Here is a 17282-nt window from a genome sequence, read left to right on the forward strand (position 1 = left end):
AGACAATTCTTCTCCCCATCAGGTGCTACTCCCCCTACTGGCAGGTAAGGGCAGGAGTCAGCAAACAAATACTCCAGCCACCAAAAAAACAAACAAACAAACAAAAAAACAGACCAGCTTCCTCCTCTGGCTCCATAACTCCAAAATCTCCCTCCTGGTGTGTCCCTTTTTCACCAGGAGAAGCAGCAGCAAGAAGAGGGAGCTGATCTCCCCTAAATTCAGGAGAACACATGGAAGGGGAACTCTCCCTCTGCTTACAGCAGAGGGGAGGAAGATGCACCCCTCACACTTCTGCTTATTCAAAGCCTTTCTGATATCCTAAGTGGAGCTAGAATAAACTGCTCCTGCCACAAGGAGTCAGCAGAAATTGCAGCAGCTTAATACAAGGTTCGAATACCTGCCAATAGAGTGAGTCAACCAAAAAGCTCTGCCTCTCTGTTACAAGGCTGTAAGGGTTATTTTAAGGTGGCACAGAAACAAATTAAATGAAATAGCACCAGTGCTTAATTTGTAATGAGAGATGTGCCGGGGCTCCAGCAATTTTTTTTACTTTCATAACTGACGCAACAAGCCTAGAGGTGCTGGGGCTATGAACTCTCAAGCCTAGAGGTGCCGGGGCTCAGCCCCAGCAAGCCCTGGCACAAATTAAGCAGTGAATTGCACTATCTGGAATTCCACAGCCATTAGTAAGATCATCAGAGACTATGATTGCTTCCCCTTATTAACTAAAGACAGCTGGAACTGTTGTACAGTTCCTAAAAAGAGGCACATTTGTGACTATAATGCTTGTCCCAAGCTAAAGTACTTGCCTGAAAGAAAAAAATATATAAATCAGCAAATAGTTTTTACGGGAAATAGGTGGGGAGTGGGCAAAGCGTTTGTGCTGAAATTCTAGAAGAAAAGTAAACATTCTGGGAAAGACAGAATTATTATTATTTTGTTTGTTCTCGAACTTTGCCCAGGAGCCTCGGGCTTATTCATCAGTGCAGCCGTTGGATGTGGACCTACTGTTCATGAGCGTATGATTGGACAGAAAATCCTCTCCCTGGCTTTATTAGCTCTGCTTATGACAGAATGCCAGTCAATCATTGTGAAAATGGGAGAGCGAGTCAAATGGCAGTTTCTCTAATACCATTTGCTTTAGCCCCGAACAATTCTACCTAAGTAAATCAAAAGAGCCCATCTACACTAGTACGCCCCTGCATGTGAAATTTAGTATTACGTATGGTTTAAATACATGGTATCTCTCTACAGGTTTTAACAATTATTTGGTTTGCTGGAAGGCACCTCTAGTTTCTTTTCCCTTCTGTTTAGGCAATGTTACTTGGATAAGCAGCATACCCCTCCTATTCCATTTCAGTGGTTTAATTTTAATTTAGAAAGCAATCAGAAAGGAATTTAAATTCATTATTTCACAACACAGGCTGTTCATACACACACAATTATGTTTCATTACATGAGAATTTATCTTCTCCATTAAATCAATTGCCACAGCCTTCGTTCATTACACATTACCATATCACATTTGATTTCTGTCAGAGAGCTGTTGACTTCTGCAGTAAATCAACGTGATAGAGATTGTTAGTTTCCTTACTCATCTATCTACAGTCTCCTATTCAAGCCTGTCTACCCTTCTTTTCAGCAAAACTAGGATTTCCCCTAGTAACTATATTTCACAACTGGGGAGGTTTTCATAAATGGAAAAAATGCAGTATGCATAATCCAGGAAGCTATTGAAATGTACAGTATCAGAAACATATGGCTACAGGAAATACCTTGGCAGTAAGAGGCTGGGAATGAGAGAACAGTCATCAAGAAAACTCTCTTGACTAAAGGGAGACTTTGCTTTAACAATTTAAATATTTTTAAATGCACACTAAAACTTTGCCTAGGCGATGCACAAAAATTGGATGCTGTTTGAGATTAAGGAGGAAAGTGGAACACAGAATAACCCACATAACATTCTGGGATGTTATAGTAGATGGCTTTACTACTGTTCTTTAATTATCTGTATCTTAAATACTGAAATCCTTGGAGTCAGAGAAACCCTCAACAGGCAAAAACTAAAAAAGGGTGACTTCTTTCTCAGTTAGTAGTATGAAAGGAGTGACTAGACACGGAGTTTATTTTATACTACTAAAAAAAATGAACAGTGCAGACTCTCACAGTTAACATTCCCCCTGCCCCTCCCTCCAGCCCCCAGAAAAATATCTTCATGATCAAGGAACTTTAAAATAAAATGAGATCCATTATACCAGTGGATCTAAACCTTTTCTATCCAAGACCTTCCACCCTCAACCTAGCAAGGTGGGAAGGGCAGGGTGGTCACAACCCCAATACATGTTCATGACCACCAGACTGAAAACCCCTGCACTAGATCATTTCATTCAACACCCCCACAATGCTACTGCAGGCAATTCCTAGCATGAGGGAGTATTAGATATTAAACCAATACACTTAACTTCAGCCAAAAAGGGAGATTTCTAGAAAGATCAAGGGAAAATCGGCTGCAGCATGATAGCAAAGAAATTGCCATTTTAAATATAATTTAATAAAAGGATTCCCATAACCAAGGAGCCCATCTCTTTCTGCTATGGAATTCTATTTAGATGACATGATTCTGGCATCTTATTGCTGCACTGTCATGTCCTGTCATGCCCATGTATATTTCAGGATGCTTTTAATGAAACTTCAGAATGCAGGAGGCCCAGTCAAAAGCTGAGTGGGTAGTAGCTCTAACAGATTTTACATATACGTATCTAAAATCCTCACCCCACATTCTATGTGACGATCCGGTGAAAAAGTGAAAAATCACTCCGCCCCTTTTTTGTGAACTGGAAAAGGTAAATGATTTGTTTCTCTCCTTTTTTCATAGCAGTTTGCCCATTAATATTTAAAAAGCACAAAATATTCATAACCATTAACACAACAAAGGAGAATCGCCCCTGTGGAACATAAGGCCCCCCGACCCTAGGGGCTGAACTACATGCCTGCCTTAAAAAATATTCCTATACTTTGCACAGAATCAATAAAATTGACAAGGATCCATCACTACAAAGTTATCTTCCATGACTGACCTATGTGTGTAAACAGTTAAATTACATTTCAGCTTCCACAGATCATTTCTCTTACATTTCAGAACAAACAACTTCTGAAAAGGCAAAAAAAAAAAAAAAGCTTTCTGCGGGGTCTAGAAATGCAAACGGTCAAGTGTTTTATCTCATGTTCCTAACGGTTATTTGGGAGAAATTTTCCAAGTGCACTGTTTGAAACAGAATACGAACATGCGAGCCCAATCCAACGGTTTACCAGTTGTACCGCAAGACTTTATGGGGCATTCAAGCATGAGACTCAAACTTAGTCTCTCGCTCTGGAGGCCAGCAGCAACTGGGAGTGGTTCAGAGATAGCCCACTCAGCCCTTGCGGGAGAGAGTGCCTCTTTTTGCTGTGCAATGATCACTTCTAGTCAGTTCAGGAGCAATAAAAACTGATTCCACAGAGAGTCCTATCCAGTCCTTCTTAGAAAGACATTTCAGCACATCACAAAGCTTTGGAGGATGGGGTGAATGAAGGAAAAGATAAAGGACAAGTATTACAGGTACTTAAACTGATTTTTTGAAAATAGGACTCCGGAAAATGCAGCTTATCTACTGAAATGCTATAGCTCCATTGAGCCAACCTCAAACACGACTCCTCCCTTTAGAATGAGCACTGATCACTTGCATTTGGGTGTGTGTTACAGTGTTCACATTTCCTTTCTGTTTGTACACTAGTCACACTCTCCTGCTTTTTAGAAGCATATCTCCACAGGGGCACGACACTCTCACCACTCCTTACTCAGAAGCTGCAGGCTAGCTGGAAAAGTGTCAGGTGGAACATAGCTGAATTAAGATTCAAATGAATTAGGAAGACAGAGGTATCTCATTCATTCGTCCCTCAGTTGTTTTTTTAAAAATCACCTACAGTGACTGATGACTAGAGACATATTGTTGCTGTAGAATTGAGAGACCAATCCTCAACTGGTGTAGGTTAATGTAGCTCTATTGACGTCAATGGAGCTTGCCAATTTCAACCAGGATCTAGCCCATAAAGTACAAAAAAGTCACAGATGGAAGGTCCAGCAACACATAAAAATAGGATAGGGAGAGGATCGGTAACTCATTCAAAAGAGCAAAATGACTAACCACGGTCTTGAGTCCACACCATGAACAGTGAGAATGATCTAATGCTAACTTTTGGTGCCATGCATCAGGATTAAAGCAATAGCACAGAAAGAGATGAGCTGAAAGCACTGAAGAGGTTTAAAATCTCATTTAATGGGAGCACCAAAACTGCAGTCATTTTCATTAAATTGTACATCTTCTCAGACCTATTTGCAAAGCACTGGCTGGCGCCTTCCCTTACCTTTGCTCCGTGTTAAACAAGGCAAAAATATGTTTGCTAGACATGAAGCTTTTTTCAACATCCCGCACTTTCAGGTTGTCCAAGGGAAGCATGTACTTCTTTTCCTTTTCCTATTAAAAATAAATAAAACCAGAAATACTGTAATATGTTTCAAAGAAAGCAGACATGAGCATGCTCTAATTTAGTTAGCGACTATTCTGTTTACTACCTTGACATCAACACTGCTATCAAAGACTAAAGGAATACCTAAAACAAATTATCTTACTTATAGTTGGGTGAGCTTGGGTGCGTACCAAATGATATAGCCTTCCATCCCTTTCTTTCAGTTAGCTGGAGGACAGTATGATGTGGAACCCTATTCCATTCAACTAATCATGTAGGGACAGGTTCTGTCACTTGTACTCAGTTTCAGTAAATGTTAATCAGAGATTATTTATGGTAGATGAGAATTGTCAGGATCCTGACAAGAGGAAGAAAGGACAGTAGCAAAATACGGACCCTGGACTTCATAAAAGCAGACTTAGACTCCCATAGGGAACTGATGGGTAGGATCCCCTGAGAGGCTAATATGAAGGGGAAAGGAGTCTAGGAGAGCTAGCTGTATTTTAAAGAAATCTTATTGAGGGAGCAGGAACAAACCATCCTGATGTGCAGAAAGAATAGCAAATATGGCAAGCGACCAGCTTGGCTTAACAGTGAAATCTTCGGTGAGCTTAAACTCAAAAAGGAAGCTTACAAGAAGTGGAAATTTGGACAGATGACTAGGGAAGAGTATAAAAATATTGCTAAGGCATGCAGGGGTGTAATCAGGAAGGCCAAGGCACAATTGGAGTTGCAGCTAGCAAAGGATGTGAAGGGTAACAAGAAGGGGTTCTACAGGTATGTTAGCAACAAGAAGGTGGTCAGGGAAAGTGTGGGACCCTTACTGAATGAGGGAGGCAACATAGTGACAGATGATGTGGAAAAAACTGAAGCACTCAATGCTTCTTTTGCCTCAGTCTTCACAGACAAGATTAGCTCCCAGACTGCTGTACTGGGCAACACAGTATGGGGAGGAGGTGAGCAGCCCTCAGTGGTGAAAGAACAGGTTAAGGACTATTTAAAAAAGCTGGACATGCACAAGTCCATGGGTCCAGATCTAATATATCCAAGGGTGCTGAGGGAGTTGGCTGATGTGATTGCAGAGCCATTGGCCATTATCTTTGAAAATTCGTGGCGATCGGGGGAGGTCCCAGACTATTGGAAAAAGGCAAATAGAGTGCCCATATTTAAAAAAGGGAAGAAAGAACCCAGGGAACTACAGGCCAGTCAGCCTCTCCTCAGTCCCTGGCAAAATCATGGAGCAGGTCCTCAAGGAATCCATTTTGAAGCACTTGGAGGAGAGGAAGGTGATCAGGAACAGTCAACATGGATTCACCAAGGGCAAGTCATGCCTGACCAACCTGATTGCCTTCTATGATGAGATAACTGGCTCTGTGGATATGGGGAACACGGTGGACGTGATATATCTTGACTTTAGCAAAGCTTTTGATACGGTCTCCCACAGTATTCTTGCCAGCAAGTAAAAAAGTATGGATTGGATGAATGGACTATAAGGTAGATAGAAAGCTGGCTAGGTTGTCGGGCTCAACGGGTAGTGATCATAGAATATCAGGGTTGGAAGGGACCTCAGGAGGTCATCAAGTCCAACCCTCTGCTCAAAGCAGGACCAACACCAACTAAATCATCCCAGCCAGGGCTTTGTCAAGACGGGACTTAAAAACCTCTAAGGATGGAGATTCCACTACTTCCCTAGGTAACCATTCCAGTGCTTCACCACCCTCCTAGCGAAAAAGTTTTTCCTAATATCCAACCTAAATCTCCCCCACTGCAACTTGAGACCATTACTCCTTGTTCTGTCATCTGGTACCACTAAGAATAGTCTAGATCCATCCTCTTTGGAACCCTCTTTCAGGTAGTTGAAAGCAGCTATCAAATCCCCCCCCCCATTCTTCTCTTCTGCAGACTAAACAATCCCAATTCCCTCAGCCTCTCCTCATAAGTCATGTGCTCCAACCCCCTAATCATTTTTGTTGCCCTCTGCTGGACTCTCTCCAATTTTTGCACATCCTTCTTGTAGTGTGGGGCCCAAAATTGGACACAGTACTCCAGATGAGCCTCACCAACGTCGAATAGCGGGGAATGATCACGTCACTCAATCTGCTGCCAAAGCCCCTACTTATACAGCCCAAAATGCCGTTAGCCTTCTCGGCAACAAGGGCACACTCTTGACTCATATCCAGCTTCTTGTCCACTATAACCCCTAGATCCTTTTCTGCAGAACTGCTGCCTAGCCATTCGGTCCCTAGTCTGTAGCAGTGCATGGGATTCTTCCGTCTTAAGTGCAGGACTCTGCACTTGTCCTTGTTGAACCTCATCAGATTTCTTTTGGCCCAATCCTCTAATTTGTCTAGGTCCCTCTGTATCCTATCCTTACCCTCCAGCGTATCTACCACTCCTCCCAGTTTAGTGTCACCTGCAAACTTGCTGAGCGTGCAGTCCATACCATCCTCTAGATCATTAATTAGACATTGATCAATGGCTCAATGTCTAGTTGGCAGCTGGTATTAAGTGGAGTGTCCCAGGGGTCGGTCCTGGAACTGGTTTTGTTCAACATCTTTATTAATGATCTGGATGATGGGATGAATTGCACCCTCAGCAAGTTTGCAGATGACACTAAGCTGGGGGGAGAGGTAGATACGCTGGAGGGTAGAGATAGGATCCAGAGTAACCTAGACAAATTGGAGGATTGGGCCAAAAGAAATCTGATGAGGTTCAACAAGTGCAGAGTCCTGCACTTAGGAAGGAAGAATCCCATGCACCGCTACAGGCTGGGGACCGACTGGCTAAGCAGCAGTTCTTCAGAAAAGGACCTGGGGATTACAGTGGAGGAGAAGCTGGATATGAGTCAGCAGTGTGCCCTTGTTGCCAAGAAAGCCAACGGCATATTGGGCTGTATTAGTAGGAGCATTGCCAGCAGATCGAGGGAAGTGATCATTCCCCTCTATTTGGCACTGGTGAGGCCACATCTGGAGTATTGTGTCCAATTTTAGGCCCCCCACTACAGAAAGGATGTGGACAAATTGGAGTCCAGCAGAGGGCAACAAAAATGATTAGAGGGCTGAGACACATGACTTACGAGGAAAGGCTGAGGGAACTGGGGTTATTTAGTCTGCAGAAGAGAAGAGTGAGGGGGGATTTGATAGCAGCCTTCAACTACCTGAAGGGGGGGTTCCAAAGAGGATGGAGCTCAGCTGTTCTCAGTGGTGGCAGATGACAGAACAAGAAGCAATGGTCACAAGTTGCAGTGGGGGAGGTCTAGTTGGATATTAGGAAACACTATTTCACTAGGAGGGTGATGAAGTACTGGAATGGGTTAACTAAGGAGGTGGTGGAATCTCCATCCTTAGAGGTTTTTAAGGCCCATCTTGACAAAGCCCTGGCTGGGATGATTTAGTTGGTGTTGGTCCTGCTTTGAGCAGGGAGTTGGACTAGATGACCTCCTGAGGTCTCTTCCATCGCTAATATTCTATGCCTCTAATTGTAAAAAAACCAATACTATTTAAAGATGAGTGGTTTTAAAGCACTTTTTTCAAGCACAGGGCTAGAAGGATGTAAATAATGGTAATGGTGACTATTGGTTTCTCTTCAGCACTTGACATTTCATTGAAGATCTGAGTGATTTCAAAGAAATTCACTGGTGGCCACTATGTGCCAAACAGGTCTCCCACGTATTAGTGTATCAAGATACTACTACTATTTTTAGAGCGCTAGTAGTGAGCCTCACTAACCCAAGTCTATTGACCTGGGCTGGGAGTCTTGCTCCAAAACGCTGTGGGGACATACCAAAAGCGCTTTTACAAAGGAGATCCTTTTACAGATGGGGAGACACCCAAGAAGTGAATTGATTTGATTCACCCAAGAGCTGGGATTAGAACCTATTTCTCCTGACTCTCAGGCTGGTGCCCTCGCTCCTAGATCCTATGGTTCCAAATACATTAGATAAATATGCCAACTGAATAGTGAGATGTAATACAGACTCAGAGCAGTCTCTTCAACTAACAATATATACTGTCATGTATGGCTGTTCTAGAGCCCTTACTGTATTCAAACATTTAGCATTTAACTAGGTACTGAGGAGTAACCTGCAAAATTAATTTAAAATTTAAATTTTAAAAGATAGATGTTGTGGTCAAATACAAAACACACACTGCCACACAAGGACATTAAAACATAAGCAACAGAAGTCTACAATATCTAGCAACAGAAATTCAGAATATTCAAGAGTATAACAAGCCCCAGGCTGCAATCCTTCTATACGAAGTTCCATCAATTCGAATGGGATAACTCATGCAAAGAGAGGTTGCAGAAACAAACCCAATTTCCTTAGTTAACTGAATGTGTTCCTCTTACATGCATGTTTTCCGGAATTGCTTTTGTATTTCCTTTTTGAAGTTCACATTTCTGAGTCAACAGACACATATTAATCACTAAAACATATATGCATACTTAATTAAGGAAACATATAGAAGCATTTTTATTTATCATAGATGATTAACAGATACAGTTTTTCCTTATAGTTAGAACCTTACCAAGTTCACAGCCATGAAAAATGCATCACGGACCGTGAAATCTGGTCTCCCGGGAAATCTGGCTATTGTAGGGGGATTACAGTATTGCCACCCTTACTTCTGCACTGCCTTCAGAACTGGACTGCCAGAGAGTGGTGGCTGTTGGCAGGCACCCAGCCCAGAAGGATGTACTGCCACCAGCAGCAGCACAGAAGTAAATGTGGCATGGTATGGTATTGCTTACTTCTGCACTGCTGGTGGTGGCGGTGCTACCTTCAGAGCTGGGTGCCCGGCCAGCAGCCGCACCTCTCCAGCCGCCTAGCTTTAAAGGCAGCACAGAAGTAAGGGTGGCAATACCACGACCCCCCTACAATAGCCTTGTGACCCCCCCCCGCCATAAGCCTCTTTTGAGTCGGGACCCTACAGTTACAACACCGTGAAATTTAAGATTTAAATATCTGACACTGTGAAATTCAAGATTTTAAAAATGCTATGCCTGTGAAATTTACCAACATGGACCATGAATTGGGTAGGGCCCTACTTATAGTCATTGCAAGATATTTTCCAACATACAGAACCTGTATAAATAATTTAAACACTCTTTAATGATTATCCTTTTATAAGGAAGATTCTAAGATGAAGTAAAGTGCATGGTGTTCTAAAATGTATTTTGTTTAATTGTACTATGTTTTTGTATTATAAATAATATTGTAAATAGTATCAGTATCATTGGGGGAAAAAAAACCAAAATGGCAAATATGCAGCTATGCTTGCTTGAGTCCATCTGGAAAATACAACTCATTATATAAACATAGAGGGAGGGATAGATAATCTTAATATCATAAAACAAATTATAGTTTTTTTTAAATTAAAAACTGGAATGGACAAAGGTGTAGCATGCTTTGTTACACTTAAGTATTTAAGATCGTTTTATAACATCTTAATTTCTTTCAAAATGCTTTAAATGTATCTTGTTCTTCCATAATTATAAAAATAGAAATGGCTTTTTTTTTAAATGATTAATTATTACACTTTCCAGGTTACTTTCTATTGCAATGAAATGTACTATCATTTACTACTATATTATCATATTTCTGATGAAGGAAGATAATTACTGATAAACCAAGCAACCACATAAGTATGAAAACCAAAACAGAAAGCCATGGAAAAACTATACCAAGAATCCTCTAAACAAAGTTCCAGATGTAGGAAAGTTTTGTAAACATTTGATGCCATAACTGTGAGTCTCTTCTCCAGCCACCAGGAAGAAGGAAATGCCTACTGGAGACTAAGAAGTGGTATTTATTTATATGGCCTCCTACACCGACATTGAGGCGGAGAGGACAAGTCCTATGAAGGGAGATGGAAGGCTGTCTACGTTTCAAAGTCCTTCAGAGACAACATAATGGACATGAGAAGCCAGGTTTACAGAACTATTTAGCTCAGGAAAAAAGGCATCACACATCCACTATGACATTCAAGAGATACAAAGCTCATCGCAATTTAAAAAAAACCCAACCTTCTCCCCCACTCCCCACCACACACACAGAAAAAGGAACTATCACCTCCACATGAACTACCATCATTCAAGCAATAGATGAGCCCAAAAAGAAGTTAGCCTTAGCGCATTACATTATCCTGTGGAAGTTCTCAAAGCTCTAACCAGGATCAGATCAGTGTATGCTAGGTGCTCCACAGCCAAAAGGCAAGGTTACTATCTCAAGGAACTGCAAGGTGGGAGGAATGGGGCTAGGCATAGTTATACAAGTGATGATGGGCACCTGGCTCATTAGTTCCATTTCTTATTTTTCAACATTTGTTCATTTTTATTTATAGATTTTAATTTTTGTTACAGGGCAGAGGTGAATGAACAAATACAAGAAAAGGTTTCAGTAAGAGGTGGACAAAGACTCATCTCTAGAAGCAACTGCGACTTTACAAAGATGTAAGTGTGACCCATCCTTCCTCTGACATGAAAAACTTCCCACAGTGCAAGTTAAAAATATCCTAGCCAGGAAAGGCCTTCATGCCCAGGAGATGATGTTCCATCACCAGCAGTCATACGGTAGCCTCTATTTAAAACTGGATAGTTCTGTGCCCCTAGGGAGTGAACTCAGCTCCAGGGGGGCCACAGTTTTCAAATCACTAGGGTGGAAGTTACCCCTTACAATGCTGTTTGGTTGCGAGACTCATAGGAGCATACAAAGAATGAATACAGTGACCATACACACAGTTACAAGTAAAAAATCTTGTTTGTATTATAAGTTACAGTCATATACCCATATAGCCAATATTGGGTTCATACTCACATACCCAAGGATCTTATTAAGTTGGGTGGATCTCCTAACAGGTAGTCATTAATAGAGGAGTGGTTCCCGCTGTGGTCTTCACACCCTATTCATATCAGGAAACCCATTTTATCTTGCTGTTATGACCACACTTAACACCCTATGAATATGCATGAGGGTTCCATCTTCTTCCCTATCTGTACTTCCACACAAATGATGGGGTGCCCTGCTTCTCATAGGTTGTTCTCCTAGTTCCCCTTATTCTTATTAACATTTATGTAAACATGTTCCCATGATAACCTGTGTTCAGAGCAGAACTTTTGTGATGTTACAATTGGGTGTCTTGCATTCTAGATGGGTACATTGGGACATTTTCCGGGAACATCGCCTATTGGCACATCCTCTACAGTAACCCTGTAACCTTACTGGCATAGGGTCATTCCTGTGTCACCCATTCATGACACATCTCCTTAAGCCTGAGGCCTAGTGTGGCTGAGCTGAAACCTCACAGGCCTTAGCATGTATCCTTTCATTATGACCTTACTTTACCTATATACCTAATACACACTTACCACTCCTAAATATTTATCAGTCTTATACTCCTATAATCCTATCCTACTTATATCTAGTCATCATACATTGATTACATATGAAACAATATATGAGTTAACCAAGACAACAGATAACACAATTAAATGACAAAACGAACTAATTGGCTACAAAACGTAATGCTCAAGAAAGTCCTTAGTGGGCTAATGCTGTCCTATGTTTTATGTTCGGGTGACTAACGACATGTCTACACTGCAATTAAAAACCTGCAGCTGGCCCATGCCAGCTGACTCGGGCTCATGGGGCTCAGGCTAAGGGGCTGTTTAACTGTAGTCTAGATGATCTGCCGCTGCCTGAGCTCTGGGACCCTCCTGCCTCACAGGATCCCAGAGCCCAGGGCTCCTGGCCAAGTCCAAACATCTACACAGCAGTTAAACAGCCCCTTAGCCCGAACCCCATAAGCCCAAATCAGCTGGCATGAGCCAGCTACTGGTTTTTAATGGCAGTATATAGACATACAGTAATAGACTGACTAGCTGCTAACAAGTGATAGTGAGATGGAAATATACTGTACTGCAACTACCAACTGCTTCAGCAAGTTTCAGTTAAATACACTCAAAATAAATAAAGGTGAAGTCCAAAAATATTACAAGGGTGGACGGAGAGCAAAGATCTCTGACAGTGCTTTAAAGTGTGTTCATCTAATGAGTTAGGATGAGTTTGCCCAGAAGAGGCAAGAGAGGGATTTTAATCTAGTCTTTTCCCTCCTTTTGACAATCTGCAGACAGCCCTTGGGTGACTGGAAAAAAGATACATGGATTGCAGCTGAAGGGGGTTTAAGGAAGAATAACCCTATTCTGCAGTTTTTGGCACAATGAAAAGGGATTAATTAATTACTTCCTATATCATTCTTTTTAAGATATCATCAAGAAGGATTCTCGTTTCTAGGTCTCATGAGTTCAGCTCTTCTCTTTCTGGTCTTCTGCTGCACCCATTGGCTAGCTTGAGAGCTCTACCCCACTGAACATCCTCCAACTAGAGGACATTTGGACGTTCCCAGCCAGTTCCTTTCAACAGTGAGAAGTCAGAGTTCCCAACTCAAGACAACTAGTGTATTGCACTATGACACAGGACAATCACTTCTCTTTGGTTTATATCTTGAGGAACGTAAGCAACATTATTGGAGTACAATATGCTCCTCAAACTCTGAAATGTTGGATTTAGCAAAGCGCTTGCATTGGTCTAATTCTGTTCCCACTTAATAGGAAGTCGCATCTTTTAGAGCTAGAGAGTTTCCCATGTGACTTACACTGGAAGCACAAATATCCATGAGAAAGAGTCCTGCACTGATCGTAAATGTAAAGAACCCATATAACATTTCTGTTGAACAGAGCTTCTGTTAGATGGCCTTTGAATTAAGGCATGGGACTAGGAGCTGGAAGGGCTGGATTTTATTTGTGTCTCTACCTTTGTGAGCGTGGGCAACTCACTTGGCCTCTCTGTGCCTATTTGTACGTCTATAATATGGGGATTATTTTTATCTACCTGGCAGAAGTGTTGCAAGGCCTCATTCTGGTAGTTAACATTATGTGAAGCAGATCATGATGCAAGGCTGTGACAAGGTACGCTACCAGTTCAGGTGCAGGGATAGTTAAACACTTCCTCCCTTCCCCACTACTTTCTCTGTCAGGCCAGCAAAACAGTTAAGTGGTGGGGGAGGAGATGTGGGGCTTATGAACCTTAGACTCAGATGACATTAAAGAGAAAATGAACGGCTAAAGTAAGAAACACCTGCTCTGTGGCCCTACTTACACCCCAGAAAGCAGACGGCTTTTTAGTTAGACCCGGGCTACTCTCATTGTTACTGTGAGGGCTATTCCACACAGGCAAAGACATTATAAAAATGTACACTGTTGTAATTCCTCCAGTCACATTTGAATCAACATCCAACATCTAGATTGCAATCTAACTTTAAATATATCCCAAAGAGTTTCCAGACGGCTTGACAATCATGTTTATAGTCTAATTTTATTTTTACCCTTGCTAAACTAAAAGCAGCATAGCATCTTCACAGTGATCTTTGCTTTACCAGGCTTGCCTTTCTAGCTGAAGCTGCACAGACAGATTTTAAGTTTGCTGCATAAGGCACTTCCATTTTACTCTGAACTTTTTGTTGTTGTAGAAAAACAAAGCAAACAAGCTGGTGATGGCCACTCAGCTATGTGGACCTGATATTGCTCCTGGGTACAGCTGGAGAAAATATAACTGAACTAGCTAGAAAATGAACTAGGGGTCAGCATTAAAAAGAAAACAATGCAGACATGAAAAGTTTAACATTTTTATGTAAAAAAAGTGGCAAAACTAGAATACTTAATAGGTTGCAGATGCCAGGATCATATTTCTTCCACCTATGGATCTCTCCTGCCTCCTCCCACCTTGAGCTATACAGTCAACTGTTGAAAGCGTAAAGCCTGGATGCCAAACTTTTTTCTAACGTTTCTTTGACAACGGCAAAGCTGAGAGATGAGCAGATCCTCTTACCCAAGACAGAAGCACACTGTTGATAGATTATATTCCAAGGAGAAGGTCCATGTCACTTTATTCTAAAGTTTAATTTTAAAAACTGCCTGTTGCAATTGCTGGAACAGTCTGTCACCATCCACACTGGTTGTCTACCAAACCCAGCCAGATGGGTGAAATCTTTATAAGTAAGTCCTCATGAATACTGGTAGTTCTTGCCAAGTATTTGGTATATAGGAAATCCATTGGTTATTTTCTAGTATCAGTTTTAGTGGAACTGGTGGAACATTTTTATGAGAAAATTTTTGATGAAAATGAAAAAAAAATCTGTTGAAATTTATCTGAGAGAATTTTGAGTGGTCAGCCAAAGTTTTCAGACCAAAACTTTTTGCCTCAGTGCCTCATGAGAGCTGTAGTTCAAGTGGCTCATGACCCATTCCCCTCTATGGGCAGTGCTCTCTGACTGGAGTACATCTCCCATAATGCACCATAGTCTCCCCTCTTGCTGATCTGTCACAATGCACCAGAGTACCGTCGCTAAAGTGCATCACAGAAGATGTAGTCTGGCTGGGGAGCAATATTACTTCTTATACTTTAAAATGACAACCAGGTATGATAAATTAGAGTATAAATGTATATTATTTATCATGTACATCTTTGTGACAATGGCACTGAGGAACAATCACGCAATACAAGAAGTGAATCTTAAAAAAAAAAAAAAAATCTAAACAATTAAAATAGTTCCATAAAGAAAAAAAACGGAATAAACTATATAAAAATGTGACTCTGGCTCCGGAAGGCAAGCCAGAATGTTAGAAGAAAGCAACAGAGGATGTTGAGCGTTAACATCAAATCTCGTGTATCCTCATTGCACAAATCCTTTAACTCCTTCCACATTTGAGATAATCAGCTCTCTGAACCAAGCAAAGCAGACATGCCAAATCCAAAATTTTAGCTAACTGAGAAAATTTTAAAAACTAAATCACACTAGTTAGGCATGATCCACTTTAGGGAATCTGTGTTCTTGTATTTTCAGTATCTATAGATAGCTATAGTTAAAAGATTATAGTTTTTTGTTTTCTAGATTTTCCCTAGATTTTTCTTACACATTTATTTTCCCCAAAACTGCTGCTGCCTCTGTTTTTAAAAGTGTTTAAAAAACAAAAACAACCAACAACATTTCCTCTCTCTGGTACTTCTTCAGAATGTCATTACATCTGACCCCATGTTAAATCATTCTTTAATCTAATCTTGTCATTTATTTTATAGTATGATCTTCATTTCCCACGGAATTTTTTCTCCTTCTCCAGGACTCTTATCATATTTGTTTCTGGCACCTTCCTTGCTCCCAAACTTCTTCATGAACACAGTGACAAAAGACTACACATTTTAGCAAAAAGAACAGGAGTACTTGTGGCACCTTAGAGACTAGTACTCCTGTTCTTTTTGCGGATATAGACTAACATGGCTGCTACTCTGAAACCTACACATTTTAGCAATCCCTGCATCTTTTCAATAAATGACCACTGCCATCTCTTTTAATAGGACCTATTTTCTCATTTACTACCCTGTTACAACTGTTCAAATACTGGAGGTGTATCTTTAGCTTTACCTTTTGTACAATATTCCTTTTCATCTTGACTTTTGTTTTTATTTTATTCCCATCTTCCCTTCCTCTCAGCAGCTTCTCGTATTAAAGTTTGAGGCATCATGTTGGAGGAACTACTGCAAGGGCTACTGCTGCTCTGGATAGACCTGTTCTGTGTTTAACTTGAGAACTTCAGTCCCCTACGTAATTCTACCTGGAAATTTATATGGCACCAATCACTGTAGTATCTTTGCTCCATTAAGGTCATTAAATAGTCTAATTACCTTTGGTTCTCGCCTTTTCCCCAGATCAGGCGTGCGAGTTTTATATTTATTCTTCTGGGAGGACAAGGTCAAGGAGATGAATCTTGCATACATTCTTGAAGTCATGAAGATTCATTGTTGTCCTGATTTCTTGTGGAGAGTTCCAAAGCCAAGGGACAGCTGATGAGATTATTCTAATGCCTGCTCACGTGAGATTTATTACTTGTGATGAATTTCATTGTTCTCAAAGAATGCAGTAGGTGCTTGATGGAGAAGAAATCCCTGATTTAACTAGAGTTTAGATATTGAAGCCTTTGAAAATAAAAGTCCCTGAATTTGAACCTGTGCTCAATGGGTAGCCAGTCAAGTGTTCCGAACATTGGGAATGATATGCTCACATGATCCTATGTTGCCAGTGTTATTCCCGGGTACAGAGCACTGTAGCAGTCCAGCTTGTTGATCACAAGAATATAGATCACTCTGGACAAAATGGAATACAGTATGATGAGGAGTAGTCACCTGTCCAGGAATAGATGGGTGAAAACACTTCCAGCAGTTGTAAGCATTTGTGAGTTCAGCAGCGGTGAAAAGTGTAGGATGTCAGCAAAGCTATAGCTTAAATTTGTTGAGCACAGGTCAGACACTCTTGACTGAGGTTGATGTTAACATTTTGCAAAGCATTTCTCTCTCCCCACCAGCATCCCTTCCACCTCATCTGGGCTTAGCTTAAATCAGTCACATTTCATCTAAGCGCTGACCTCACTTAGACAACGTAGATGGTGTTGTGAGCATCTGCTATGAGAGTCGGGTGTCATCTGTGTACGCTGGACAATTGAGGGCATGCTGCCTCATTGTCAGGTCCTAGCAATTTTACACATACAGTGTGTCAAATAGGACAGAGAGCTGTGCAACAGCTTCTGAAGCATACACCAGAGCTATACCATACTTTAGGGCAGATGGAAGATTGCCTTTCCCAAGAAGAGTTGTTGGATATTTCAGTCAGCAGACTCAGGCAATTATGGTTGGTTATTCATTGTTTCGTGCTTCAAGAATTTTCTGT

The 17282-nt window shown here is 41.2% G+C and overlaps 1 protein-coding gene across 6 annotated transcripts in view; it reads right to left on the reverse strand.

Moving 5' to 3' along the window:
- DNM3 (dynamin 3) overlaps positions 1-17282 on the reverse strand; it is a 325491-nt gene that overhangs the window by 100475 nt on the left and 207734 nt on the right. For all 6 annotated transcript variants that reach the window (XM_034778298.1, XM_034778297.1, XM_034778295.1 and 3 more), the window contains one exon: positions 4405-4514. In XM_034778298.1, the coding sequence (XP_034634189.1) occupies positions 4405-4514 (110 nt within the window). The remainder of the gene's footprint in view (positions 1-4404; positions 4515-17282) is intronic.

This window comes from Trachemys scripta, chromosome 8 (genome assembly GCF_013100865.1).
Source record: "Trachemys scripta elegans isolate TJP31775 chromosome 8, CAS_Tse_1.0, whole genome shotgun sequence".
NCBI lineage: Eukaryota > Metazoa > Chordata > Testudines > Emydidae > Trachemys > Trachemys scripta.